The sequence below is a fragment of the Ochotona princeps genome, chromosome 7, assembly GCF_030435755.1.
Source record: "Ochotona princeps isolate mOchPri1 chromosome 7, mOchPri1.hap1, whole genome shotgun sequence".
Lineage (NCBI taxonomy): Eukaryota > Metazoa > Chordata > Mammalia > Lagomorpha > Ochotonidae > Ochotona > Ochotona princeps.
This window is the reverse complement of record NC_080838.1, coordinates 12,216,321-12,243,596: the sequence shown is the minus strand read 5'-3', so window position 1 is coordinate 12,243,596 and position 27,276 is coordinate 12,216,321. Positions and strand designations below refer to the sequence as shown.

Below are 27,276 nucleotides of genomic sequence, written 5' to 3'. Positions count from 1 at the left end.
TTATCAAAGACAACAGAATGTACAACACCAAGAGTGATCCCCCACATGCAAATAATGAATTAGGATGATAATCAACTGTCAACAGAGGATCATCAATGACAACAACTAAATAAGAAAACACAATTAAACTTTGTAAAGTTATTGCTTATGCTAATTCCTGGAAAAGCTAATGTTTACATTCAGGGCTTTGAAGACAACGCTCTTGATGAACTAGTTTTCAGAAAATGCCTCACACATATTTCTTTGGATATTGAAAAATACTGTGGGGCAGAAAACTGTGACATATGGAAAAGTTTTCTTCCGAGTTTGTAAAACTCAGAATTCTAAGTCACAGAAGGGATTCTGGGAGCCACCATGTCTTGGTAAAGACATTGGTTCATGGACTTCAACCCACTTCTCTTGTTGAAGTCTCACCTTGGAGAAGGCGGCAGCTGTTCTGCAGATGAACTGGGCTCTTGAACTGGGCACTTACACTGGCACACCATGCCCTGCACTGAACACGGGTCCGAGGGGCTTCTTGGAGTTCCATGGCAAAGAGAAGGCAGCGAACTGAAAACTGATTTTCTGAGTAATTAAAACAACCAGCAAGGAACGTGGTGCCATGTGATGTCTTTTGGGCACAAGGTTTTTAGGCACAAGGCTTTCCATCTGATTCTGCTTGCCGTCTGGGACTCATTCTTCGATTTAGATGGTGTTGTGCTTAAACATTTCTTTTTATTTATGTTATGTTCCACATTGCTGGGACTTCAAAAGCAGCCCTCCCCGTAAATCTGTAACTGGTTTGGTCTTTATCCGCACTGAGGTTTTATAGAAGGATATAAAGAAATCTTTCTTCTTTGCCAAATCACACCCAGTTGTTCTTCACTCAGGAAATCAATCAACGTTTCTTCTGCTTTTAGCTAAGAGGCGGATCACTGGAGGAAAAACTTGTTTTTTTATCTCAGAAAAAAAAGTACACATTTTATACCCCTTGACACATGACAGGTTTAGGGACATGGGAGATATTACCCCTTTGTTCACAGTGTGACAAATCATGAGTAGAATGTGCAAATCTTAGGCTGATGAGGGTGTAACTGCATCGAATCCAAGGAATCCATTGGTTAAGTTTCTATTTTCCTCTTCCTATTAGTAGCAAAAATATTGAGAACTCACGCTCAAGTCCAAATCAAGTTCCCATAGCAGCACTTAAACAAGGTCTGAACACTATTTCCAATTAGAACTAGTTTGTAATATAATTCGATTCATGCCATTATAATTTGCAATTATGCCAGAGCTTTTATTTTCTTTGTATCAATTAAGACTGGCACGGAAACAATCGTCTTCCTGAGAATGACTTGGTCTTCAGACACTCGATATCCAAAGGTGGATTTAAAGACTTGAGGCTGGTTATTCATTTTTCATAAATTATTCAAGGATGTTTCTGTTTACCTACGTGTCATCACTGTTTCAGCAGTAAATCACAGTTTCCTATGATTTGCAGGTTTTTCTCCTCACACTTCTGCAAGGAGGTCTTGCTCAGAGGATCCCTGGCCGTTTTGTTTGCTTTTGGAGGTCTATTTCGCGTCAGCGTTCGGCTTTGTGTTCAAAGACGGAAGTCTGGACCTTTCACTCAGTTGCACCAATTTTGCCCTCAGACAAACAGGGACTCTCGGATCTGCGCGCGCCGGCGAGGACTGCCCTTTTCGGTCGCCGCGGGCTCCCGTAGCCAAGAAAGCCCTGATTGGCTGCAGCCTGGAAGTGCCGCGGCCTGGGCGCTTTCGGTTTTCGCCGCGAGCGTTGGTGGAAGCCGGGCTGGTGCGGCGCCCGCCGTGCGCGTTCGGGACCAGGCTGCGAGGTGAGCGGGGCGGCCGCGCGAGGCCTCGGGTGGCGTCCCCGCGGGGAGCCCGCCGTGCCCCGTGCCCGGAGCGGCTGCGGGTCCCCGGGGCGGCCCGGCTGGCGGAGCGCGCCCAGGGCCGCGGGGAGGTGAACCGGGAGCCGGGGCTGGAGCCGCGAGCTGGACCCGCGTCCCCTGCGCGCCGCAGCTCCGCGGCTTGTCCGTGCACGCGTGCAGGCAGAGCGGGAATTTCGAGTCTGGTGACCGAGACTCGGACGTGCACCTGACGCGGATAGGGGCTCCCCATGTGTGATGCTGGGGAAACGTGGAAATCCCGAAGGTGCAGTGGAGAAGGTAGTCATCCTACCCACAGCCTCTTTCCTGTACCTGTGCTACTTTGTGCTGCAGCGAAGACCACCTCTTTTGTTAACAGTAACGTTTTCCACTTCTCTTTAAAAACTCTTTTGGTATTTGCCTCTGGCCATTCAGTCTGTCATGTGAGTCCCATATATTGTTTAGCCATTCCCGTAACGTGGAAAAAAATCTAGGTTTTTTTTTTTTCTTTCAATTCTTCTCTGATTTTAGTATCGCAACAGAAGTAAAGTTATTAGATTCCATACTACGTAATCTGATAAGGTGTTTCTTGGCTCTCCATACACGTTGCTAACTTGTCCGAAAAAACCGCTTCAATAGTTTATATTTTAGTAGTTTTATCTTTTAGTAGTTTATGTCATTCTAATATAGCTGGGTCACCAGCCCATAATGTTTTTCTAACCTGTCCATCTGACAGGCGTCTCATTGTGATTTGTGGTACAGTTATGCCGGCTTGAACTTTGTACAGCAGTCTTCAGAAGCTGCGTGTGTGTGTGTGTGTGTACACCTGTGTGTTTTGGGGAGTTACTGCTGAAACTAACTGACCCTCCATGGCCCTCTAGCGTAATTCGCTTATTTTGCAGAGGAGAATCCCGGTGCCAGGAGAGGTGTGAGATGCGTTATCCCAGTCACAGCTCATTAGGTGGCAGAGCTGGGATCAGAACTCGGTTTTCCCAGCTCCTGAGTGTGTACCCTTCCCACGGCATCGGACAGCCTTCGGCTGAATTGTGGCACTCTCGGGACCGGAATGTGTCACCTGCACTTTGTCCTTTGAGACTTGTGCTCAGTGATTGTTAGTTTTATTAATTGTTGGGGATAGCGGAAGCCCTGACAAATGGAAAAGTTGCCATTTTCGAAGCTGGAATAGAAGTCTGTTATTTAGGCTGGCCACACCTTCAAGGTCTTGATCTTTCTTTTCAGATTCTGTGTATCTAGAAATAAGATACTCCTAGTAAGGTGAAACTTACACTTCATCATTGATCAGAATGAACTGTTTGTTTTTCATTTACTACACCTGGAAAATTTCTTTAAAATTCCTGTTTTGAAGACTGAAGAATGAAAATATTTTTTAAATTTTGGGGGCATTATTGGAGGGTTTCTCAGCCTCAGTGAACATTTGGAACTGGCTGAGCTGTTGCAGTGGGGGCTGCCCTGTGCGTTGTGGGCTGTTTCTGGTGGGCAGTCGCCCGGGACCAGCTGTAGTAACCCCCTCTGTCAGACACTTCCAGATGTCTGATACAAGCCCACGGGAGGAACTTCATGAAACAGAAGCTGCGTTGATTCCTGACCCAAGGATGCCTAAGCAATCTGCATTTTCAACCAAAGTTTCTGTAGATTCTGCTGCTCTTCCTTCTAAAGAAACTTGAACTATTTGTTTTCTCCCATCTTTCTCTTATTTGGTGGGCAATGGTAGAGGTGTTACTAAGTTAATAGCTGTTGAAGCTACGGTGACATACTAGTCACTGTGGCCATTACTAGTGCTAGTGGGACAGGGCTTCTCCTTGGCACTGGCCTTGGAGAAGTGTGCTTAGTTACCAAGGCCATGCTGCGGCCCAGGAAACTCCGAGCAGACTGGAAGACAAGTCAGCCAGCGGCAGTTACAGCCTGATCAGGGCTGCACCAAGGTGTTGTGAGCACGCTGTGTGGCCCTTGCCAGCAACCCCTGTGGACACCTTCTGAGGAAAGCCAGGCACGCTGGACAGGGGGTGCTTAAGAGAGCAGTTCTCACTTGGTGTGCAGGCCCTCCTCAGATGTGGGCATGCCAGTCCCACCCTGCACTTCCTTGGGATGTGACGCTAAGGAAAAGCACACTGGTAACCTTTGCCAAGAAATAAGGAGTTTTCATGACTTCTGTCCAGTGCAACTCAGAATCACACTGGATGTTTCTTGCTGTTGGCCTGGTTGACAGAATTCTCCCTTAGTGCTGTGGCTGACCAGCTCAGCCGCTTCTGGCTCTCTCCTGTGCCCATCCGCAGGTGTAAGAGGATGGCCTGGGCGCAGTCAGAAGGGCCGCTGTGTACACCTCTGGAAGGGCTAGGGCCTTGGGGTGTGCCTTATTCCTGGCTTCCACCTCACAGGCTTTCTTTGTGAATTACTCCTGATTCTGGATGAGTAAAATTTGGTCCCTGTTTTGTCCATTCTTTTACCAGGACAACACACAAACAAAAAAACCCCTGTAGGGTAGCTTGCAGACCCCGTAGTAACTTCTGATGGGAGATGCACTGCCTTTACCCCCATAGCATTTATGAAATAGGTGCTTTAAAACAAGACTGCACAGGCACCAGGGGAGACCGAGGCATGGATGATGACGCTGGCTTTCATGTTGAAGGGGGAAGTGTTAGCAAGGTCACCCTGCGGAAGGGAAAGGCTTTTCTCCTTATGTGTGCGTGGTCCAAGAGCCTTATCTCTTGCTTCAGAAATGGTCAAAACTGTTCCTTCTGCCTTTCCCCATTTAAAAGATGAAAACTTAAAATTACTTGAGCCAAGTGATAGGACAAATTGTGGTGTCAAGACCAATTTACTCATACAAAATGGATTTATGGGCGAGTCATTAAGTAACACGGAGTACCAAGGAAGCCTAATGAAGACTAATGTAAAAGATACGGCTCTCCCAAAGTGGTGTGTAAAATGTGTTTGAGGCAACCATGGTGCATCCCAATAGCTTAAACTTTTTTTTCCATCAAGAGATTCTAGCAGAATGCAGGTGATCTGGAGGACAAAGGAGAAGCTTGTTGGTGCTTTGTCCTTTGTGTGACTTTACTGTTTTTTCCAGGGAGAAAAGCTCCATGTAAAGGACTAAAGCTATGAAAGAGCTTCAGTTTTGACAGGTTGTTTCCGCTCCAACCAGGTGCTACACCGCTGGTCGGCAGAACTAAGTGGCAGGGCTTCTCTGCACTTAGCTCCCCAAAGCAGAACACAGAACTCAGGGAAGTTCCTGCCTAAACACCCTTCCTCTTCCTCACACCCCCAGCTCCCAGTTACTGACAACAGTACTTGTCAGAATTTGTTGGCAAAATCTGCTAGGGTAATGCAGATGGGTTCCTGGGTCCTACTCCGGACTCGGGGACTAGAATCCCCACGTGGTTCAGGTCTGGGAAAGTGACCTCCTCGCTGGAGCCTGTGCTCTGGGTCACAGTGCCCTGGTGCCCTTGCACAGCTTGTTCTCTTCCTTGTGTAGCTAGCTCTGACCTTCAGTTTCAGGCACACAGGCCCTTCGTTTCTCTGGGTTCAGCTGGTGGGCTGGTTTTCCTTCCAGCGTGGCTCGGGTGGCTTCTTCTGCAGAAACCCTCCTTTGATCTCCAGGCCTGGGCTTAACAAGTCTTCTTGTGCTTGTCTCTGCCGGAGTTGGGTGCAAATGAATAGAACCTTTGTGAGCTTCTCCGTTCTCATCTTTTTTAAGCTCCACTGGAGTGTACACTCTGAAAGCTGTGCCTTCTGTGTTCAACCCCAACCCTGTGTGCCTGACTCTTGGCAGGTGCCCCGTGTGTGATGTGTTGACTGCCTTCACAAGGGATTGATGGAATAAAGATGAGACTTAATCGAAGCGTTATCTGTTGGTGAATCTAGCAAAACTTATTTGTGCTTTTTAAAAAGGTGTTGAAGGTTAGTACCATCTTGAAAATACTTTATACTGTCAAACAGCTCACAGACTGGGTTGATACACTTATTCTGTCACTGATTTTGAACTCTTCCAATTTTTTTCTTTTCCATGCTAAACCAGTAACTGAAGTAGTTCATGATTTCTCTGAACTGGGTTTTCACATTCCAGTACATTGTACTGTATGTGAAGAAACTCGCATAATGTGATATGACAGTTAAGGAAATATCCTAAAATGCAGGAGTTGAGCCTCTGTTGTGCCTGCAAAGTTAGCAGTCTCCCTAAAAGTGTCTGACCACAAACCGGCATGTGTTTCAAACATAAATAAGATGAATAGGAAGATTTGTTTTTACTAAACTCATGAAAGGTATTGAATCTGTTACAGTGTTTACCTTGTAATTTTTCTTTTTGGTTAAAAACAACGTGAATTGCCGTATGGCCTTGGTTGTGGATTATTAGTAGTTCTGAATCATTGTAATTTTAGACATCTGTTGAGACTGTAGAACTAAAAAAGTACCAGTACAGTGGAAAAATTAAATTTGCTGAGCGAAATAACAAGTTGGCCACATTTTACAAAATCTTTCAAGCCTTATGGACAAAATGATATAGATGGTTCAAATGAGAGCTTCTGTGTTTTTCATTTTATGTAAATAAAATGAGCTTTTCTTAAAAAAATTATATTGCAATTATGATCATTTTTATTTATTCATGTCCCTTAAAGATGCTTTCAGATTTTCCTTATGGATGCAGCAGTCCTTAGCCGCTTGCTGTGTAGCATTTAATTTTGAATTTTCTTGATCACCACACATGTGTGTCTTTATTGAACAAACGGAAAGCCAGTAACCCAGCACATATCCACTTTGAGAATATCACCAAGCAATGGTATTAAACCCGAATGGAGAAGATTGAGTGCATGTCTTTGGAAACCAGTAAGCAGTGGTTGTTCAGTGGAAGGATATTCAGTGAATGTTTTGATTAAGTACAACCAACTTCAAGAGTCCTGAAAAGAATGTATCCATATTAATATTTAAATCTTGGGCTGTATTGGTACTATATAAGAAAGACTTATTTGAAATGGAGAGTTACAAAGAGAGGCTTTTTTTTTTTTTTTTTTATTACAAAGTCAGATATACTGAGAGGAGGAGAGATAGAGAGGAAGTAGAGCTGCCGGGATTAGAACCAGCGGCCATATGGGATCAAGGCGAAGACCTTAGCCACTAGGCCACACTGCTGAGCCCACAAAGAGAGGCTTTGTAAGTGCTGATTTTCTCCCCAAAGAGCTGCAACAGCCAGGGCGAGGACAAACTGAAGTCGAGAGCTTCATCTGTGTCTCCCATGTCGATGGCAGGGCCCAAACACATGAGACGTCTTCTGATGTTTTTCTGAGGCCATTAGCAGGGAGCTGTGTTGAAGTGGAGAAGCCGGACTGGAACTTGTACCCATAGGGGATGCCGGCATTGCAGGGGGTGGTTTTCTCAGGTATGCCACAGTGCCAGGCCCTGGGTCCCTCTTCACATGCCCATAGTGACAGAGACTATACAGGCCAAAGCCAGGACTAGTTCTCACGTCGGTGGCAGGAATGCAGCCTCCTGAGTCATCACCACCGCTTCCCAGGACCTGCATTAACAAAAAGTTGGAGTCAGGAGCTGAAATGTGCTGTTGAACCCAGACGCTCAGACTTGGGATGTATGCATCCTAAACCACATCTTAATCACTAGGCCAAATACCCACCCCTTACCATGAGTTTTAGACCTAGAGTTCTGTAACAGTTTTGAAGGAATGATGAACAGTTTTGCATGTCTGATATGACTAGTATGAGCATGGGATTCCATGTATTTCAAATTCCTATTTTTGAATTGCAAGACTTCTTTCAAATTATTTTTAGAGCACATATTTGCAATAATCATAATCAAGTACTTCAGAATCTGGGTACATTAGCAACTTTCAAAAGACTATTTAATGCTGAACTTTAGAGCATGGGCTGGCTGTCTACTTGCCAGCCATGTTAACTTGAGTAAGATATTTTGCTTTTTATGTCTTGTCATCTGTAAGCTGAGGGTAAAAATAGGCTTAAGTGGGGTAATGTGCTTGGAAAGGTGCTGGCATTGAGTGGACACGAGTGGCAGCTTCCAAGCGCAGCTGCAGTTGTTTGGAGAGCTGAATGTACCAGCTCTGCCCAGTATAACCCATGTAGTAGGCCTGATTTAAGTTTGGCAGTTTCACCAGGTTTCGGTTTCATCACAGTTTAGGACAAATCTCTTTGTATCTTTATTTTTTCAGCATAGTGGGGATTTTTTAAGACCTTCTCCCCAGGGTTCCCATAAATAGTAAATTTGGTAGTGTTTATAACGAGAAGAATGCTCAGTGTTGGGTGGAAGTGGCAGTGGTTGTAAAGGATGTAATAATATGTGAGGCCATGGTGACAAGTGACAAGAGTTGGTGCTCTGTAAACAGCTGTTTCTGATGAGACAAGTCACTAGGTTTGTTGGGTCTGGGTTAGGTGGGAGTGGTGGGGCTGTGTGATGCTTGTAAACACTTGGCTAATGGCTCAGTACTGAAAAAACATGTTAGCTGTCCTGTAGTGAGTTTTCATACGCGATGCGTTCATACTTGATTTCCTGGAACCATGTTAGAACCTTCCAGGGCTTCTGTTGAGTATGTAACTTTGGTCTTACATGTGTTCCTCCCTTTCTCGTTTCTGTTCAGGAGAGTTAAAATGAGTCTGCGCAAGCAAACCCCTAGTGACTTCTTAAAGCAAATCATCGGACGACCAGTTGTGGTAAAATTAAATTCTGGAGTGGATTATCGAGGTAATATTTTCACGTTGCATCCTCACTAGTGTAACTAAATAAGTAAATGTGGCTTACTGATTTTTATTAACCTCTTAAATATACCCAGTGGACCAGAAAAGCACCAGCAGCAACAGTTTTTTTTTGCTTAGTTTTTTTTTTCTATCTCTCAGATGCTTCCTTTTTTTAAAATAATTTTTATTTATTTTTACTTGAAAGAATGAGAGAGACACAGATAGAGATTATTTGTCTGGTGGCTTACTCCCCAGATGCCTGCACCAGTTGGTTTCTTAGCTGAAGCCAGGAGTGTGGAACTCAGTCTGTGTCTTCACTATATGGGTGGCCAGGACTCAGACCTGGCCATCGCTGCTTTCTGATTGGCTGTGCACCCAGAGGTGGTTCCTTGTAGAGGGACAGCTGTGGTAGCAGAGTGTGTAACTGCTCCCTCTTGTCTCAGCCTTGAGATCGGGCCTATCTAGTTCTTTGGGACTCGCCAGGGAATTGCAGTCAACTCAGGCTTGAAAAAGTGCTTACTGAAGAGCACCTTGGTATAGTGGCATTTGTTTTTTGCTTAAGTATTCCAGATTGGCAAGCAACTATTTTGATATGTTAATATAACATTAATCCAAAGTTGCCTTTTGGTTCTTATGGAGAAAGTTCTTTTAAAGAGCTTATGATATTTCTGTAGTTACTGGAAGGAAGGTTTTGAAATTGTATGTCAGGGTTTGTCACTGTAGTTAGAGCAGCTTAAACTGAGCACCAGTTCGAGTTCCTCCTCCCCCACTTCTAACCCAGCTCCCTGCTGTTGTGCCTAGGAAGGCAGTGAAAGATCACCCACACGTGAGATACCTGGGCAGACTTCCTGGTTCCCACCTTCAGCATGAACCAATCTTGGCTGATACTGCCGTTTGGGGAGTAAATCAGTGTGGGAGATCGCTATCTCTGCTGTTCAAATGAATTAATAAATTTCTAAAAAAAAATTCCACCCATTTTTTTTTTAATGTGTGGGAGGCAAAGAGCCACCCCCCACTGGTTCACTCCTCAGGTGTCCACAACAATTAGGATTGTGCCAGGATCAAGCTGGTAGCTGGGAAAGGCAGTCCAGCTGTCCCGTAGGGTTGGCAGAGACTCAGTTCCTGAAGCTCTCCAGAGGGAGTCAGGGGATGGAGCTGGGATCCAGCGCTGGTGTTGCAGTAAGGATACAGACCTGCCCCACATACTGTGGGATGTGTGTGCGTTTTACTGTATTCTTACGGTTTCAAATTAAGATTAAATTACCGGGCCCGGCGGCGTGGCCTAGTGGCTAAAGTCCTCGCCTTGAACGCCCCTGGATCCCATATGGGCGCCGGTTCTAATCCCAGCAGCTCCACTTCCCATCCAGCTCCCTGCTTGTGGCCTGGGAAAGCAGTCAAGGACGGCCCAATGCATTGGGACACTTCACCCGCGTGGGAGACCCGGAAGAGGTTCCAGGTTCCCGGCTTCGGATCGGCGCGCACCGGTCCGTTGCGGCTCACTTGGGGAGTGAATCATTGGACGGAGGATCTTCCTCTCTGTCTCTCCTCCTCTGTGTATATCTGGCTGTAATAAAAATGAATAAATCTTTAAAAAAAAAAAAAGATTAAATTACCTAGAAAATGTCACTAATAAAGAAACCTGACTCACTTTGGGGGCTCTTTTTTGGCTTTTTCTGAGCTGTGACAGCTTTTCCCATGTATACAGTCCTAACTATTGAGGGCTTATTTACTCTGTGATCAATATGTGGCTTCTCTTCACATAAAGCCTGCAAGGTCTTTGCTCGGTTGTCCCCCCTAGTAAGGGGGCATTCTAGAATTCAGACTCAGGCTTAAGAGGTCACTGGGATATTTTTATGGAGTGCTTTAATCTCCTAACATTAATCACATATTCAGTTTTTTAACATCAACCCAGTTTATTTTGACTTTTACAATCAAACTAATGAATTCATTATGAATACTGAGATGAACTTTGTGTTTTGCTTCTCAACCGTGAACTTCTAGGACTTGAGAGTACTTCACAGTTAATTAGGATGGGATGTACTGTTCATTGTGGTCTCAGAACCCACTTTTTGAGGAGTTCAATCAGCATGCTCTTTTTGTCTGAATTCTTTAGAGGAAATGTGCTTTGTATTTTTTTTTTACATTTTATTATTATTGCTATCATTTTATGATACAGCTCCATATTCCTTTATCCCCTCCCCAATTTCCTCCCCCCGCACCAAGTTCCTCTATATCATTACTAACATAGAGTTCTTCATACTCAGTCATATGGCCATCATTGTGGGCATGGACAATGGCAGAGAGTCCAGCATCCTATTGTCAAGATATAGTAAACAGTTTCATTGTAAGTCCATCTTTGTCTGGAAGTAGAGATGCATGCCACACTGCATCCTCACATCTGGATGTTAGTCTCCATTTCACAGCTACTGTACATCCCCTTAAATGAAAAGTCATGATACAACATCAACAATAGAAAGAAAAATGGAAATTTACAATGCCATGAAGTTAAATAACATGTTACTACATATGACAGTCTCCATTACATGGCTACTATATATACCCTTAAATGATGAGCCGCAAAACAAAATCAACATCAGGGAGAAAAAAAAATTAATAACACCAAGAAGTTAAATAACATGCTATTAAACGACTAATGTGTAGCTGAGGAAATGAAAATCAAGAACCTTCTTGAAGAAAATGATCTCTGTGTCATTGAATGATTTAATCCAAAGAAAGTGTTTTGAAGAGATGAAACCAACAGAAAACAACAAAACCCATGTGATATAGTTTCTGCTGATCTTTGTTGAAGTGTGTCTCCTCCAGACAATAAACAGATGGGTTTTGTTTTTTAATCCAGTCTACTAATCTATGACGTTTGATTGAGCTTAAGCCATTTACATTCAGAGTTTAATATACATGGATGTTACTTTGGTCCTGTCATTTTAGGAATGGGTTGTTCATTGGTTTAGTTTTCTGTTGTCATTTTACTGGGATGATCTTCCCATTTGCCTTTGGTTTTGTTGGGTGCTATTTCTCTTCTCTGTCAAGAGAACATCTTGAACTATCACTTGTAGTGCAGGTTTGAAAGAGGCCAGTTCTTTTAGCTTTTCTTGACTGTGGAAGAATTTTATTTCATTTTTAAAGACGAGAAAAGCTTTGCTGGATGTTATCCTAGGCCAACAATTTTTTGCTTTTAGAATCTGGAATATGTCACTCCATTCTCTTCTTGCCTGTAGTTTCCTGTGAGAGATCTCCTGTGAGCTTAATTGGCATTCCTTTATATGTCAATTGATTTTTTTTCACGTGCACATTTAAGGATCTTTTCCTTATGTTCAATTGAAGAGAGCTTGATTATATGTCGTGGCGAAGATCGCTTTTGATCAAGCCTGTTGGGAGTTCTGTGCCCCTTCTGGATCTTGTTTCTCAATTCTTTCTCCAGATTAGGGAAATTTTCCTTTATTATTTCATTAAATATACTTGCAAACTCAGCTTCTCTTTCTGCACCTTCTGGGACTCCCATAACTCTTAATTCTGGCCTCTTAATAGTGTCTTTCAATTCTTGAATACTTTTTTTGGCCTGATCCAGCTCTGCTTCCAGCTTTTTGTGTACTTCCCCTGATGATAGGAAATATCTTCCAATTCTGAGATTCATTCTTCTGCTTGCTTCATTCTATTTTGAAGACTCTCCACTGTACTTTTAATTTGCTGTACTGTCTTCTTAATTTCTGATATACCAGTCTTGATTTGCTTTGTTGCTTCCTTAAATTCTTTGAACTTTTGCATGAGCTTCTCATTGTTGATCAGAATCTTTAAAATGAGTTCTTATGGATTCTGTGTCCCCCATTTTTTTGATGTCTTCCTCAGTTAACTCTAGGGTTGGCATAGGGTTTTGCTCCTTTGCAGGGGAGTTTTTGGTGATATTCATTGTGCCTTTGTCTCTTCTTTTGTTCTTGGTCATTGTACTTCTGGTTAGCAGAGTCTTCTCCTTCAGTCAGGTTTCTAAGCTCTGTCAACCTCAGGTCTGCAGTTCAATTTTATTTACTTATTGCAGTTGGTACACAACTTTTTGCTTGCAGCCACTTGTACCACAACCTCCAGCGAGTTCCAGGTCTGGGTTCTTGTGTCAGATTTCCACCATGGTCTGCACAGCCCCAGCTCCTGGCTCACCACTCTCCACGTCATGTGATCCTGTGCTGAGGCTGCACCATTGTCTCTAACCTTTCTCCCACTGCTGGTTGAAGCAGGTCCCAGGATTAGCGAGGCACCAGGTGTCCTATATAATTAGGTTATTGGTGGTGCTGATCCTTTTGGAACCTGTTGGACGTTAGGTTTGGGTGCCACACAGACCTATTTTGGCCGGCACGATGCCACAGTTGGTATTATTTTCCTGCGGGACCAGTGCAATCCACGGAACTCTGAATTCTCGCGAGCTCAGCACATGTGCAGTTCACTGTTGTCCCCTGCAGTCCCAAAGCTGTTGCCACAGTGCGCAAAATGGCGCCTGACATACCACCACTACAGTTCTTGATCTGCTGGCCGTCAGGTCTGAGGCTACCAGATGTGCTCCGGGTGGAACCTGGTTGTTGGTGGAGTTCAGATCGCCTTGCTGGAGTATCAGTCACTGCAACACCACACTGCTGTGCCCACTGCTTTCCTGTGTCTGTCAGTTTCCAGGTACCCCTCTGCTGTTGCTCTGTCCTTTCCTATTTCCTGAAATATGTCCTTTCTGCTTCATACTAATTAAGTGTTTTTCTGTCGGTTTAAACGTGTCCTTACCCTATTCTGCCATCTTGATTCTCCCAAAATGTGCTTTTTATTAAGGTGGTACATGCTTCAGCTTGGCTTTATATTTAGGAATTTTAAAATCAGACAGTAGAGGAAAAAGTGTGAGTTGATTTTGCTGCCAAAAACTTTGAAATCCACCCATCAATTTTTCATAGAATGCATTTCCCACAAATTGGAAGAAAAAATTTTCCACAACAAAATAAACTTTTTTTGAAGTACCTATGCTAAAAGAAAAATTTAGTTCTATAACAAGCCAGAGATTTCTAATGGTCACATTAGAATCCTGTGTATGGGTGGACCATGTGTTTTTGTTGTTGTTGTTTTAAACCAATTTCCAGTTAGTGGGCACTTAGACATTTACCAGTTTGGGCTGTAAGGAACATCTCTTTTGCACATCTGTCTTGAGCGCTTTTCCTAGGATCTCTGTTGGAGGGAGTTCCTTGGGGTAGGCCTGAGTCACTGGGGCCAAGTGACCTTCCACGGGGCACAGGCCTGTCATTCCTGAGTTCCCACCCCCCATAGATGGTCTCTCATTCATCTTTCCCAATGTAATTGACAACAAGCAGTGTCCTGTTTCTGTTTTGGTTTCTTTGTTTACTCAGGAGATGAAGCCACTGTTCACACCTTCCAAAGGGTGTGCTAATTTGATGGTTAAATAGTGTTTTTAAAGCCTGCAGTTCTCATACCAGTTTCTCTTTAGATTTAAAGAAAACCTTTTGTTTTCTCTAAGCTATAGTGTATCCCCATGGGAAGGGAGAAGGGTGGAAATCTAACCCTGACAGGTTGGTTGTCTTTAAGCTTTTGCTGCTAATAGACATTAGCAGTCTATTTTGTTTTAATTAATCTTCAGACATATTTACACGCCATGTCTTAAAGGTTTCTTGCTCATTTCTGATTGTGGCTTAGATGTAAAAGGAAACAGCAGGAAGCAAACTCAACTTGTATTTTGAGCTTTCTTTTGCTAAGAAATATTTGTTACAAACTGTTCACAGTGTATTCTGGTTCTTTGAAAGTTTATAGCTTCCAGCAGAATTCTGTTAGATGAATGTCTAGTGCTGTCGTTCTACACACACAGTTTTGAAAAGAAACTTTTTTGTTTAGAGGATAATGGGGGCAGAGGCAGAGAGTGCGGAGCATATTAATGAAGTTAACATAAATGAAACGATTGACTTGGCTAATCAAATCAGATCTGTGCTTGTTTTTATTTTTTTTTCCCCTTCTAGAAAATGCCACTTTAGAGACTTAAGTGTTACAAGATTGCAGATTTTTGTCTTAAAAAAATCATAGGGTCAAATTTTTGCAGAATTTATACAAACATAACACAATTAGAAAGATTTGCACAAACTGTTTCTTTGAAAGCTCCCCAGAAGGGTTTTCGCCACTGGCATCTCCATTAGTTTTGATTTGGAGTTATTTTAATTGTAGTAACACCGAATGGGATGTGTTAGGATGCAATATGTTGCCTTGCATTCTCAAGCTGCTTTTCTCTCTGAGTCGCAGTTTTAAGATGTTCTTTCAGGAGCACCTGCTGCCTCCTCTTGTATTATTTTAACAGATTGTGGAGACTTCCACTTAACCCTGGAGTGCATTCATCTGCTGCAGTAGAGATTGTGAAATAGTGAAATCAACCTGCCAGACCCTATTTCACTCAGTGGCGAAAGTGAGAAGTGCCACAGGATCTGAGGATGATTTGTTCATGCATAATTAGTTGTCCATTCCTGTCCTTAGACTTCAAAGAGTGCAATTTTAGTAGGCATATTCTTATTTGGTGACTTTGGTAAAGGTTTTCCGAGTTGCTGTGTATGAACCTACATGCCGTGAGGGAAGGGATGGTTTGTTGTTTGTCCTGATGGTGGTGGGTGCCTACTTCTCACACACTCCCCAACCTTCATTTAGGTCGGCAGAGGATAAAGAATTATTTTGTGCTTAGGTCCAGTGGGTTTCATGTACAGTGTGAATTTTTGCATTGAGCGCCTAAGAGCTAATGAATAAAGGGGCTGTCAGCTCTGTGATGTGCTCTGTAATTTTCAACTCTTACATGCTTTGAATGTCTTCTTCTTGACCTAACCCATCCAGGGGTCCTGGCTTGCCTGGATGGCTACATGAATATAGCCCTGGAGCAGACAGAAGAATACGTCAATGGGCAGCTGAAGAATAAGTATGGGGACGCATTTATCCGAGGAAACAATGGTAATACTCCTTCCCTGCACACCTGCACACCACCCCCAGGAAGCGTCTTTGTTGAGAAGCAACACCGCCTATTTTTATGTTTTATTCGTAGCTTTAAATGCTGGCAGCAGTGCTATTTGTATGTTTCTAGGAATTATGAAACTAGAAATTCTCTCCTTCCCTCCCTGTCTCTGCAAGGCCTTACTGACCCACACCCCTGTTCTCTTGAATCTACTCTCTTTTAGTCTTCCAACACATAATCTTCCTCTCACAGTCTGAAATTGGAATTGTAAGACTAAACACCATCTCTCTATTGTTGGTTCCCTAGCCAGTTCTGTTGTCCCTTCTGTATTAAATGTTTACGTGCTTTTGTGGAGATCTGTATCCCTTAGCTTGGCCAACATGGCACAGTCAGAACCATGTTCTGAAGTTATTTGACTTTTTTAAACAGCTAATACATTGCTGTTCTTATTGTGGATTTTTTTTCTTTTTATTTGGAAAGTCAGATATAAAGAGAGGAGGAGACAGAGAGAAAGATCTGTCCATTGATTCACTCCCCAGGTGGCTGCAACGGCAGGAGCTGAGCCAATCTGAAGCCAGGATCCCGAAGCCTGTTCCAGATCTCCCACGCAGGTGCAGGGTCCCAAGGCTTTGGGCTGTCCTCGACTGCTTTCCCAGGCTACAAGCAGGGAGCTGATTAGAACCAGTGTCCATATGGGATCCCAACACATGCAAGGCAAGGACTTCAGCTGCTAGGCTACCCCACCAGGCCCTTTTTTGGATATTTTTAAGTACTTAGTTTTTTTGTTTTGTTTTTTTTTAAAGATTTATTTTATTTTTATTACAAAGTCAGATATACTGAGAGGAGGAGAGATAGAGAGGAAGTGGAGCTGCCGGGATTAGAACCAGCAGCCATATGGGATCAAGGCGAGGACCTTAGCCACCAGGCCACGCTGCCGAGCCCAGGTACTTGGTTTAAAAACCTAGATTATCAGTCAAGTCATGTGGATTTGGGGCAGAAATAGAAAATGCTAAAATTAGGAGAATTATTCCTAGACTGAGCCCCACTTTTTGATCCCCTGAATGGAACTCTGAGATTCTTGAATTCAAATTTTCTGTTGATTTCTTCACTTCTGGTTTTAGCTTGCCTAACAGCCGGATCCCTTCACTGTGAAATAAACATCCTGACTTTTATAATGGATAGTCTATCTTCTGTTTTTATGGCATCATATTTCTTCATAGCATAATGCATGTATGTTTTGATTGCTTTTTAGTACTTCTAATGTGTAGAATTTCTTCTCCTATTTTCCATATCGCTCTTGACTTTTTCATTTTCCTGGGAAATGTTATGGTCTTGCCCCCCTCTCCAGACTGTTGAGAGGAGATAAGACAGCAGTCAAGGCCAAGTTCTGGGAATGGTGAGGGGCAGTGTACCTGGAGCCTCATACACTGGAGGCTCCTGGACTGTTCTTAGTTTATTCTGTGATGTAATTAGTAACAGTCACCTTTCGCCTCCCAGGTTTCCATCTTGGTTGGTCAGGAGGGTCCTGACTGCCTTGACTGGCCCGTGCTGCCTTCTGTGAACAAAGCTGTCAGAGAGGTCCCTAGGTAGTGAGCCAGCCTTTTCTTCTGCTTATATTCGCATGTGCCCTGTATGCAGACTGTAGTTTGGATAATGTCCAACGTTGAAATTTTAGCAGGGAACTCAGACAAAGAACATGGATGTCTCAGAAACAGAACACCTCAGCTGCCATGTATTCTCTTTGAGTTAAAAACGTCAACAGCAAGTTTAGCATTTATATTGAGAAGGTGGATGGAAATATTTATTCTTCATGTGAAATCTAGCCTGGGAGATTTACTGATTCACATTCCTCAAAGTGCAGTTACTAAACTTCTCATTATAAAGCATTCTCACATTCCAGGGACTTCCAGGAAGCTTTTTTTTTCTGATCACAGTTTACAATTCAGTCTGGTACCTAGACAAGGTTAAGGCCATGTTGCACCACACGCAGGTCTAAAGTCGTACGATTGGTGTTACAGTTGGTCTGGAATTGGTTCATTGTATGATCTAGAAAGTTCGTTCACATTTGCAGAGATGGAAACCCCAAAACCTATTTGCTGTTTAAACTTACTGCTTGGAATCTTAGGAGCAGATTTGATTTTCAGCTTGTTTTGTTTTTGTTTTTTCAGTGTTGTACATAAGTACACAGAAGAGAAGAATGTGAAGAAACATGGAAAGCAGTCCTTCCAGAGCAGGATGTATATTTTATGAAGTTTTTTTTATTTGTTTTTTTTTTTTTTTTTTTTTTTTAGCTCTTAAGTGATATCATTTCGGCTCTTTTGTGATGTCATTTGTCCTGGTTTCATAATAGTTAGTGATTTTTCACTGACATGCAAGCAAGATAAATGTATAAAACTGTGGAATTAATTGTGAAAAGTTCTTTAGAATTTAAGTTTCAGTCATTTTACTTCTGTTGCAATGTTCAGAATGCTAAACGGATTAAAAAAACAAAGCAGTCTCATTTGACTGATTTGCAGTGCCTGTTCAGCTGGGGTCCATTGGGTGGAAGTGTTCTGAAAGGCACCCAGGTTCAGTGGGATGCCATAGAAAGCAGCCCCAACACCCAGCTCCTGCTTCTGTCACTCAGAAAACAGCATCAGCCGTGTGACAGTGCCGCTGCCACCAAAGAAGTAGGCCCGCCAGGAGGGTAGGAGCACCTCAGAAGATGGCGTTGTGCTGGGTAGAGGTCAGCAGTGAGCTCGTAAGTTCGCTACCCTCTCTCCCTGCCAGCTACCCTGGCATCAGCGTTCACCCCTCAGCTGTCACACACCTTACAACAGGAGCCATTCTGTGCACACTGGCTGGCAGTCCGATTCCAGTGAAGCCTGGAGTTTCTGAACCTACTCAGGCTCCAGTTGCTAAGCTATGGCTGGGAAGGAATGTCTCCTCTCTGCCTAGTCTGTGTTAGAGCTGTGTTGGCGGGTGCACTGTCCCGAGCACTGCACCAGGCTTTCGGGGTGCTGTGCGCAGGGCAGCCCCTTCGGGCCATGTGACTCCTGCTGTAAGGGCTCTCAGGGTTTATTAATGAGCTTCCCACAGCCCAGCTCCATTCTCTGAGCACTTTGACGCTGGCATGAGGAACAGCAAATAGATCCTGGGTCCTGGAGTTGAATGAACAGCGGACAATTGTGTGAACGTCCTGTGGCCTTCCTCCTCCCTCCCTCCCCAGTCCAAACAATTTCTGTGGAAGAAGCCAACAGCAGCAGTGGGATATGAAACAATGGCCCAGTGGGAAGAATGTGGGGAGGGAGACAGGGAAGGTGTGGGTGCTGAATGTGTCATGTTTCATCTTGCTTTTCTTTAAAAGATCAGAGAGTAATTGGAAACAATTATTTTTTAATTAGTAACTCGGGAAAGGTGAACAGCAACATTTCACAAGGTTTTGCTATGTGCACACGGAAAATACAACACTTTATGCTATGCTTCAATAATTTATCACTCCTCGACAGGGGCTTGAAAAGGGCCCAAGCGGTAAGTACAAATCACCAATTTGCTCTGTTATAAATGACTTCTCTTAAGGAGAAAATGGATGTCCTCCTAGTGGAGCATACGTGTGCTCATTTGTTTTGTAGAATATGTGTGGCTGCCAGGTTACTGTGTCCTTTCACTCTCTCACATCAGCCATCTACAGAAGCAATTCCATGGTTATCTCCCACCAATCTGTAGCTTCCTATTTTTGCTAACTTCCTCTCTGACCCCGTTGGTGTGCACGTCTTTATTTTCCCCTTGCCATCTCTCCAGTTTAATAGCTCTTCGGCAGACTAGTGTTTTCAACCATGGAACTATTTCTAATCAAGATCGATTTTGGGAAGTGCTACCATTTTATGGTAATAAAGGACTATATTATGCACTTGGACCAGCTTAAGTTGTCCCCTGTGTATCCACTTCTCATGGTAGAACTGTGAAACAAAGTGTAAATGCTAACATTACTTATTCCTAAACTGTAGACTCCTAGAGGTCAGTGAGTGATTTCCAATTGCTTTGTAGCAAAGACATTTATACTATGTTGAAGAATTTTGCACTTGGGTAAATACACTTTTCCTGTAGCTTTTTTCTCCCCCCACCCACCCTCCACCCCCAAACCCTGGCTGTGGCAAAATAGAATGTTTAGGGAGAAACAAATTTGTGCTTGATTGTTAGACTGACATCACATTCTGTTTCGGTCTTTGAGCTAGTCCTTGGCTAATCCTCCAACAAATTGAATTGATTCTTACTTTGAAACTGTTTGTCCCCAAACAGAGCTGTTGACAAGTACAAATACAGATGGCAGAAATGTGGTAAGATTCTCATCTCAGCATCCAGAAAGGGAATGTTATTGAGAGATGGTTTATATCTTAAGCTTTGCATTCAAGGTGGTATGGATGGAATGCATGCTAGGAGTGCTTCATTATGTGATAAATAGCAACAAATGCTTCATGGATTTCCCTAAGACCTAAAACAGGGCAGCATGCTAGACTTGCTGCAGAAAGGTTACAACCCAGAGGCTACAATGGTCTCTAAGAATAAAATAGTAGCACCCTCTGGGGGGGTGACTCACGAGTAACCTCAGTCCAGCAGTCTGGGCAGAAGGTCCCATCTGTGCTTCCACCTATTGTGGCCCTGACCTTTGTCCTCAGAGCAGATGAGCTGAGGCTGTGTTCCCAGCTCTTCTTCATGGGCAGACTGCACTAATCACTCTTCTCCATGAAAAGCAGTTGCTGATGAGAGGAAGACAAAGGCTGTTTTTGTTGGTCTCCCTTCTCCACAATCCCAGCCCCACCCATGCTTACGTATTTGGGTAGACTGTGCTTGGCAGCTCACCTTTGACTGCCTGCATCCAAGTTGCCCCAGTCACAGTTGAGCTAGACTGCCCGTGAGAGTTGGAGTCATGGGTCTGCCACGCTGGTGCAAGGGTGGCATCCCATATGGGTTCCTGTCCCAGCTGTTCCACTTCCCTTCCAGCTCCCTGTTTATGGCCTGGGAAAGCTGCTGAGGACATTCCAAAGTCTTGGTACCCTGCACCTGCATGGGAGACTTGGAAAAAGCTCGTGGCTCCCGGCTTTGGATTGGTTCAGCTTCAGCCATTGCGGCCATGGGAGGAGTGAACTAGTGGGTGGAAGATCATTGTCTCTCCGTAAATCTGCCTTTCTAGTAAAAATAAATGAATCTTAAAAAAGGAAAAAAAAAGTTGGAGTCAAGACATCTTGGCTCTGCATATCCAGCTATACTTTTAACTCCAACTAATACTGCCTGTCTGTGCCAATACCTGGCAACGCAACTGGGTGTCTCTGCTGTTGGCTGACTGGCTTTGACGTGTTGTTGGAGAGTCTGCTTAGCCAGCATGTGTGCAAGACTACAAGAGAATTTAGAAAGTGTAGAAAAAGTGATTTGGAAAGATGTTTTGGTGTCAAAAATCTTGAAATCTGTGGTGGGTTCAACAAACTCTTAGGCCAATTGTTTGGATCAAGGAGCAGTGTATCCAGTATTCCCAATCACTGTCCACTGTTGATACCAAATCAAAGTCTTAACAGAATTTACAGCAGTGATGGAGAATTCAGTAATTATACTTTTGAAAAATGTTCGTTTGCTTCCATTCTTTCACAAGGCTGTTTTACTGTTGTTGAGTTTTGGAAGCTCTTTGTAAATCCTAGTAGTCCCCTATCTGCTGTGTACTGTGCAAAAATTTTCTCCCATTCTGTTGGTTGCTTCTTCACTTTGTTGATCATTTCTTTTATGTACAGAAGCTTATTAACTTGATATAATCTCATTTGTTTATTTTGGCTTTGACAGCCTGTATTTTTGGTACCTTCTAAGAAGTCTTTGCCTGCGCCTGTATCTTGCAGAACGCTTCCTATGCCTTCCTCTATAATGGATGGTTTCTGTTCGTAGATTTAGGTCCTTGATCAACTTAGAGCTGATTTTTTTTATAAGGTGATAGCTAGTGATCTTGCTTCCTGCTGCTTCTTCCGGCTGCTATCCAATTTTCCCAACAGTATTTGTTGAAGAGACCAGGCTTTTTCCCCGAATTGTTTTCAGTTTTCTTGTCAAAGATTAGTTGGCTATACATGTGTGGGCTCCCTTCTGGGGTTTCTGTTCTGTTCCATTGATCTTCTGTGTTTCTGTACCTGCACCAGATTGTTTGATGACCGCTGCTCTGTAATGTGTCTTAAATTGGGATTCCTCCAGCTTGATTTTTATTCTTCAGGATTGTTTTGGCTATTCTCAGTCTCTTGTGTTTCCAGATAAATTTTTATGTTTTTTCTATTTCTGAGAAGAATGCTATTGGGATTTTGATTGGGATTGATTGAATATATTACTTTCAGTAATATGGACATTTTGTTGATGTTGATCCTTCTAACCCAGGAACATAGTAAGTTTCTCCATCTTTTAATGTCATTTTCTATTTTTTTTTTTTTTGAATGTTCAGGGTCTTTAGCTATCAGGGAAATTCAAATAAAAACCACATTGAGGTTCCATTTAGCTCCAGTTGGACTGACCTACATTCAGAGTTCAACTAACAAATCTACTGGTATGGATGTGGGGGAAAAGGTACTCAGCTTCACTGTTGGTGGGAATGTATGCTAGTGCAGCCACTGTAGAAGCCAGTATGGAGAATGCTGCGACAACTAGAAATTGATCTACCTTATAACCCAGCTATCCCAGTTCGGGGACTATATCCAAAGGAAATGAAATCTGCATACAAGAAAGTGATCTGCAATCCTGTATTTACAACAGTGTACAGTAGCAAAGACATGGAAACAACCCAGATGCTTGTCAAAAGAGGAATGGATAAAGAAACCGTGGTGTATCTATCCTGTGGAATACTACTCAGCCATTACAAAGAATGAAATTCTACCATTTGCAATCAAATGGTCCCAAGTAGAGGCCAGTATGCTCAATGAAATAAGCCAATCCCAAAAGGACGTATCTTATGTTCTCTCTTATATAAGGCAGCCTTCATGCAAAACACAAGATCAATGGGTATATAGGTAAACATATGCATATATACATTTATCAGGAGGAACTGTGTAATAGAGGCAAGTTACCAAGAAGTGAATATAAAGTGCAGAATATATCTTTACTCTTAAAAGATAGACTGCCAGTGAAACTTAAATACATCTTAACAATAGGATGCTGGACTTTCTACCATTGTCTATGCCTACAGTGTTATGATGCACTTAAATAGAAGAATGATGGACTTGTGACTGTTGTTAAAGGAGTATACTATTGTAATAAATATAAAGGAAAACAATGGAGGGGAAATGGAAGGGAAAACCCCTGAGCCTAAGGACTAGTATCATGAAAAATAAAAATTAAAAATAATAATTTTAACAAATAGTTGAGTGAATGTTAGCTAGGTCACAGAACATCCTATTCCTATCCCATACCATCCCCCCCAGGCCATGCATGAATCACAGACAACTCGCATGTCTCAAGGGTGTGAAAGCACATTCTCACTCTGGCTCCAGATCCACAGGGATTGGAAAGTGGACTGTACTCCTTGCCACTGGGGTCCTGGCTGAGGCCATACCTCATACTTCTACCTTCGCATGAGCAGTCAAGGCTTGCTTCTGTGTGATGGGACCTCAAGGATCACTCCCTGGCCCCTAAACTCTTTGGCTTGGAAGTGACGTTGATTACATCCACTCCCCTTTATAGGCCAGATCAAGGGACATGGCCATGGTCTTCAGGAAGGTGTAATTCTGTCATGTCCCACAAGGAGACAAATATTGGTGGGCAAAGGTGTGTTGTGTGTGTGTGTGTGTGTGTGTGTGTAATGGCTCTCACGAGAAACCATATGTGTTTGTATAGTTCTTAAGAAACTTGTTCATGTCATTGTGGGGCTTGGCAAGTTCAAAGTTACAGGGTGGACCAGTCAGCTGGAAGTCTTGGAGTCTGCATCTGTAGGCTGCCTGCTGGACCAATCCTCTTCCTCTGAAAAAGCTAATGTCCTATAGGCCTTCCACTGATTGAGTGAGGCTCACTCACATGAAGGGAGATCTGCTTGCCTCATTTGACTTTAAGTCTTATCTAAAAAAATGCCTTTCCTCCCAACAGCATGTTGAATACTTTTGATCAAATACCAGTATAATAAGTCTAACTAAGTTGACACAGAAATTATATTACATTAACCATGCACTGTGTATCAAATTTTTTTACTTCCTTGTGAAACAGAAGTACATCATGAGTTCTTTTTATTACATTGAAGAAAGAATCCTTTCTTTGCTGAGATGGGAGTTGAGGGAGCTGTGTTCCTGGAGTCTTAGTTCTTCAGATTCCAAAGAAAAACTTCATTAGTCCATGCGTGGTTTCAGAGGCTGTGTCTGGAGGCCTTGTTTTGGTTTGCTTTTGCTGTTGCATATTAACATTCAGATTGCTGAGTAAATTTTTTATTGTTATTTAAAAGGAAATGCAGAAGTGAGAACTACCTTTCCATAGACCCAGGAGCCATTGTCCTGAACCAAACAAATATGTGCCCTATCTCCACACACTGTGGTGACGTGCTCCCAGAGACCTGAAGCATGTGTAAGAAGCATGCTCGGCCTCCAAGATGTGTTGCAAAGGTGTAGGGTATGTGAGCACTACATCCATTACCTGACCTGATCACTTTTGATATGCTAGATGGGTCTGACTTGCTCAAGGATCTTCCCATGTGTTCTGTCTCATGCTGAGAGAGTGCATATGCCACCTGTCTAGTTCACAGGTGTCCCGTCAGTAGGATCTGACTATCTGATTGAACTGTTGGCTTTTTCTCTTTCCCTCCCTGTGGCATCCTCAGCAGAACCTGTTTCCCGTGCCCTACCTTGTTCCCTGGCACTGGTGTAGATACACACATTTGGAATGTGCCAGGCTGGGGAGGGCAGAAGAGGACTTGGGAGGGAATGGAGCCCCTCTGATTTCACTGCCACCTGACCTTATCCTTCCATCCCTGCACGATTTCTGAACATCACAGTCACCTTTTGCAGCCGAGGACACCTGAGCTAAGAAGGGACACAACTTGTTCCTGCTCCCCTAAAGGGATCACTGCAACTGGAATAACTATTGTCTCTGCTGTGTAGTCAAGTGCTTACATGCTCTATTCCTTCTTCTAATGTATTCCCGCAACACTTCAATCTTCTCTTATTCATCCCCGAAATGGTTGAAAGAGGAATGTCTCAACTATGCACCAGAACTGTTGTCCTCTGCCTTCAGAGATGACGGTGCTGATGGTGAAGTGTTGCTGCTCAACTCAGCCATGACAGGGAAGATCAACAGGCAGCCCGCAGCCCTGTACACACTGGGCCGAGGCAGAGAGCTGCTCCATGACCTCCATCTCCAAGCATTGTTGGCAGATGGCTATAGATTTTGAGATGATGGTTTCTTAGAATTTGTCCCCATTTCCAGCTCTCAGAGTCTACCTCATCTCACTTCCTACACAACAGGCTGCTTCAAGCAGCCAGCAGCCCTTTGTTGTTAGTGATCTGTGTGTCATCAGACCCAGTGAATACACAGTGGATGTGTGGAAGCAGGCCAGCAACCAGAATGGCCTTCTCCCTGGCCCAGCTCCCACAGAATCTTCCTGGTGGTGATGGGGAGAGGAGGAGATGTGTCAGACTCGTTAACTCAGATGCCTCCTAAGTAGTTGGTGTCTTCTCCAGTAAGGTACTTGGATTAGCCAGTGGATGATGTGAACTGATTCAGCCTGGTCTGCCCCGACCCATGCCAAATGTATGCCAGTGAGTAACTTTCCATGGCCTGTTCTGGGCTGTTTCCTTTCATGCCTCTTGCGCTGACCTGTGGGTCTGTGTCCTCCCAGAGGAGTTACCCAGGCTCTTCCATCAGAACCTCTCCCAGTGCCAGATTTGTTGCATACCAGGGGGTCCATGAGCCAGACCTACTCAGTCCACCTCCTATCTTGACAGTAACAAGTGGCCTTTCCTTACTGGCCCTCAACCCATTCCAATTCTTACTGTTTAACGTTTCAGCCCAGCCACAGCTTGTCCATACCCACATACAGTTCACACATGGCTCAGTAGGTGCTGAGACCTAGCCTAGTCCGTCCCACATCTACCCTGGTCCTCCAGAGCACCAGATGGTGTTGGAGTCTAGCCCGGCTTGGTGCATCCAGTTCCAGCCCACACTTGTGCTAAGAATACAACCGTATCCTGATCAGAATGCAGCCCCCATTCCAGCTCCGTGCTCCTTGGTGGGAACCTCAACCCAGCTAGGGTGTCCTTTAGCTCCCCAACTGGGCCTGTTCCCAGCCATAGATTGCATGCATGCCAGTGGTTGCTCTAACTCAGCTTGATATAGCCTCTCACCTGTCCCAGCCCTTGCCTTAGACACTGTGTCTTAGCGTCCCTGGCTCACGCAGACCAGTAGGGGCAAGAGCCTAGGTTGGCATGACCTGTGCTCTATCCTGATTTCTAATTTTGCTTGTGGGCTAAGGTTTGCTCAGTCCTGCCTGGTACGCCCCATTCCATTACCAATCCACACGTTAGCCACCCATTGGAACTACTTTGCCCAGCTTGTCCGACCTGCAGGTCTGGACCATGTGTTCACCAGTGGGAGCTATGACCCGCCAGGGGAGTTTCACAAGTTCCTCCACTTGACCCACTCCCAGACCCAGTTCTCATACATGCCATTGGTTTTAGGCCAGCGTCCGGCATAGTCTGGCCTTCCATTTGGCCTTGTATGAGCTGGTCAAAGTTGCAGCCCTGCCCACCCCACACCCTATTCAGGATGCACATTCGGGTGCTGCTGCCTTGACCAGTCCAGACTGTTGTGGGTTCCTTTCCCTGTGAGTGATGGCAGGGTCTTGGGTCACACCTAGTTTAGTCCATCACCCCTTCAACTCTTCAGCTAACCAGTGGGGTTAGTATTTCCACGGGGCTTGGCCCACACATCCCCCACAGAATCTACCCTTGGATATGGTTCTCTTGTGTGCTACTTAATGTCATGGCCCTACCTAATATGACCCGTTTCCTGATCCTCCATAATCATTTCAGGTAATAGGATATGGTCCTGCTAGACAAGCCCCAAGGCTTAGCTTTTACATGGACTGGTGTTCGGTGGTCAGCATTGTTCAGTGATTACAAGTACCACACAGGATTTAAAGGAGTTTAGTATATCAGTCTTATCCATAAAGATCATCTGGTTCCTCTCCTCCAACCTACCAGGTCTCATTACCCTCCCTTACCTTCAAAGGAAAAGTTACTCTGTCGTTGGGAGTCTTTAGGATTGATTGACATCTCCAATGTACAGTGGGCTCAACATGGAGGTACCTAAGCAGCAGTTCAAAGCTCCAAAACCCCAGAGCTGGCCTCTGGGTGGCCAGCAGGTGGAGTCTGGTGCTGAATAGCGCACTGGCTGCCCAGGGACAGGTCACCACATGGACGCAGTGGCTGGAATCTGGGCTCCGAGCATGGAGACAATCCCGGCCTGGCAACCACCAGCAACCAACAGGCTCCTGAAAGTTTAAATCCCCAGGTCCCAAGTTTGCCCCCTCCGCAATCCCATCCCCCGTGCCATGATGGCGGCGGGTTGGGCCCTCAGCCCACCCAGCCCTCCAAACTTACCCCTTTGGTGAACTCATCATGAAGGGAACAGTCTCTGGAGTTCAGGCAGGCCCAGGAACAGGTCACCACGTAGACATGGTGGCTGGAATCGGGGCTCCAAGCATGGAGACGATCCCAGCCTGGCACCCACCAGCAGCC

At 44.2% G+C, this 27,276-nt stretch overlaps 1 protein-coding gene across 1 annotated transcript; it reads left to right on the top strand.

Moving 5' to 3' along the window:
* Positions 1–1,679: 1,679 nt before the first annotated feature.
* Positions 1,680–17,819, top strand: LSM6 (LSM6 homolog, U6 small nuclear RNA and mRNA degradation associated). Its single transcript, XM_058666792.1, has 4 exons — positions 1,680–1,834; positions 8,490–8,593; positions 15,448–15,561; positions 17,731–17,819. The coding sequence occupies exons 2-4, from the start codon at positions 8,500–8,502 to the stop codon at positions 17,763–17,765; spliced, it is 243 nt and encodes an 80-aa protein (XP_058522775.1). The 5' UTR covers positions 1,680–1,834; positions 8,490–8,499; the 3' UTR covers positions 17,766–17,819.
* The last annotated feature ends 9,457 nt before the right edge of the window (positions 17,820–27,276 follow it).

Bases quoted from the DNA above. Each gene is read 5' to 3' on its own strand.
- LSM6 (XM_058666792.1), top strand. From the start codon at position 8,500: ATGAGTCTGCGCAAGCAAACCCCTAGTGACTTCTTAAAGCAAATCATC. The intron at 8,594-15,447 runs GTAATATTTTCA...TAACCCATCCAG, and splicing joins TTCTGGAGTGGATTATCGAG to GGGTCCTGGCTTGCCTGGAT. The intron at 15,562-17,730 runs GTAATACTCCTT...TTGTTTTTTCAG, and splicing joins ATTTATCCGAGGAAACAATG to TGTTGTACATAAGTACACAG.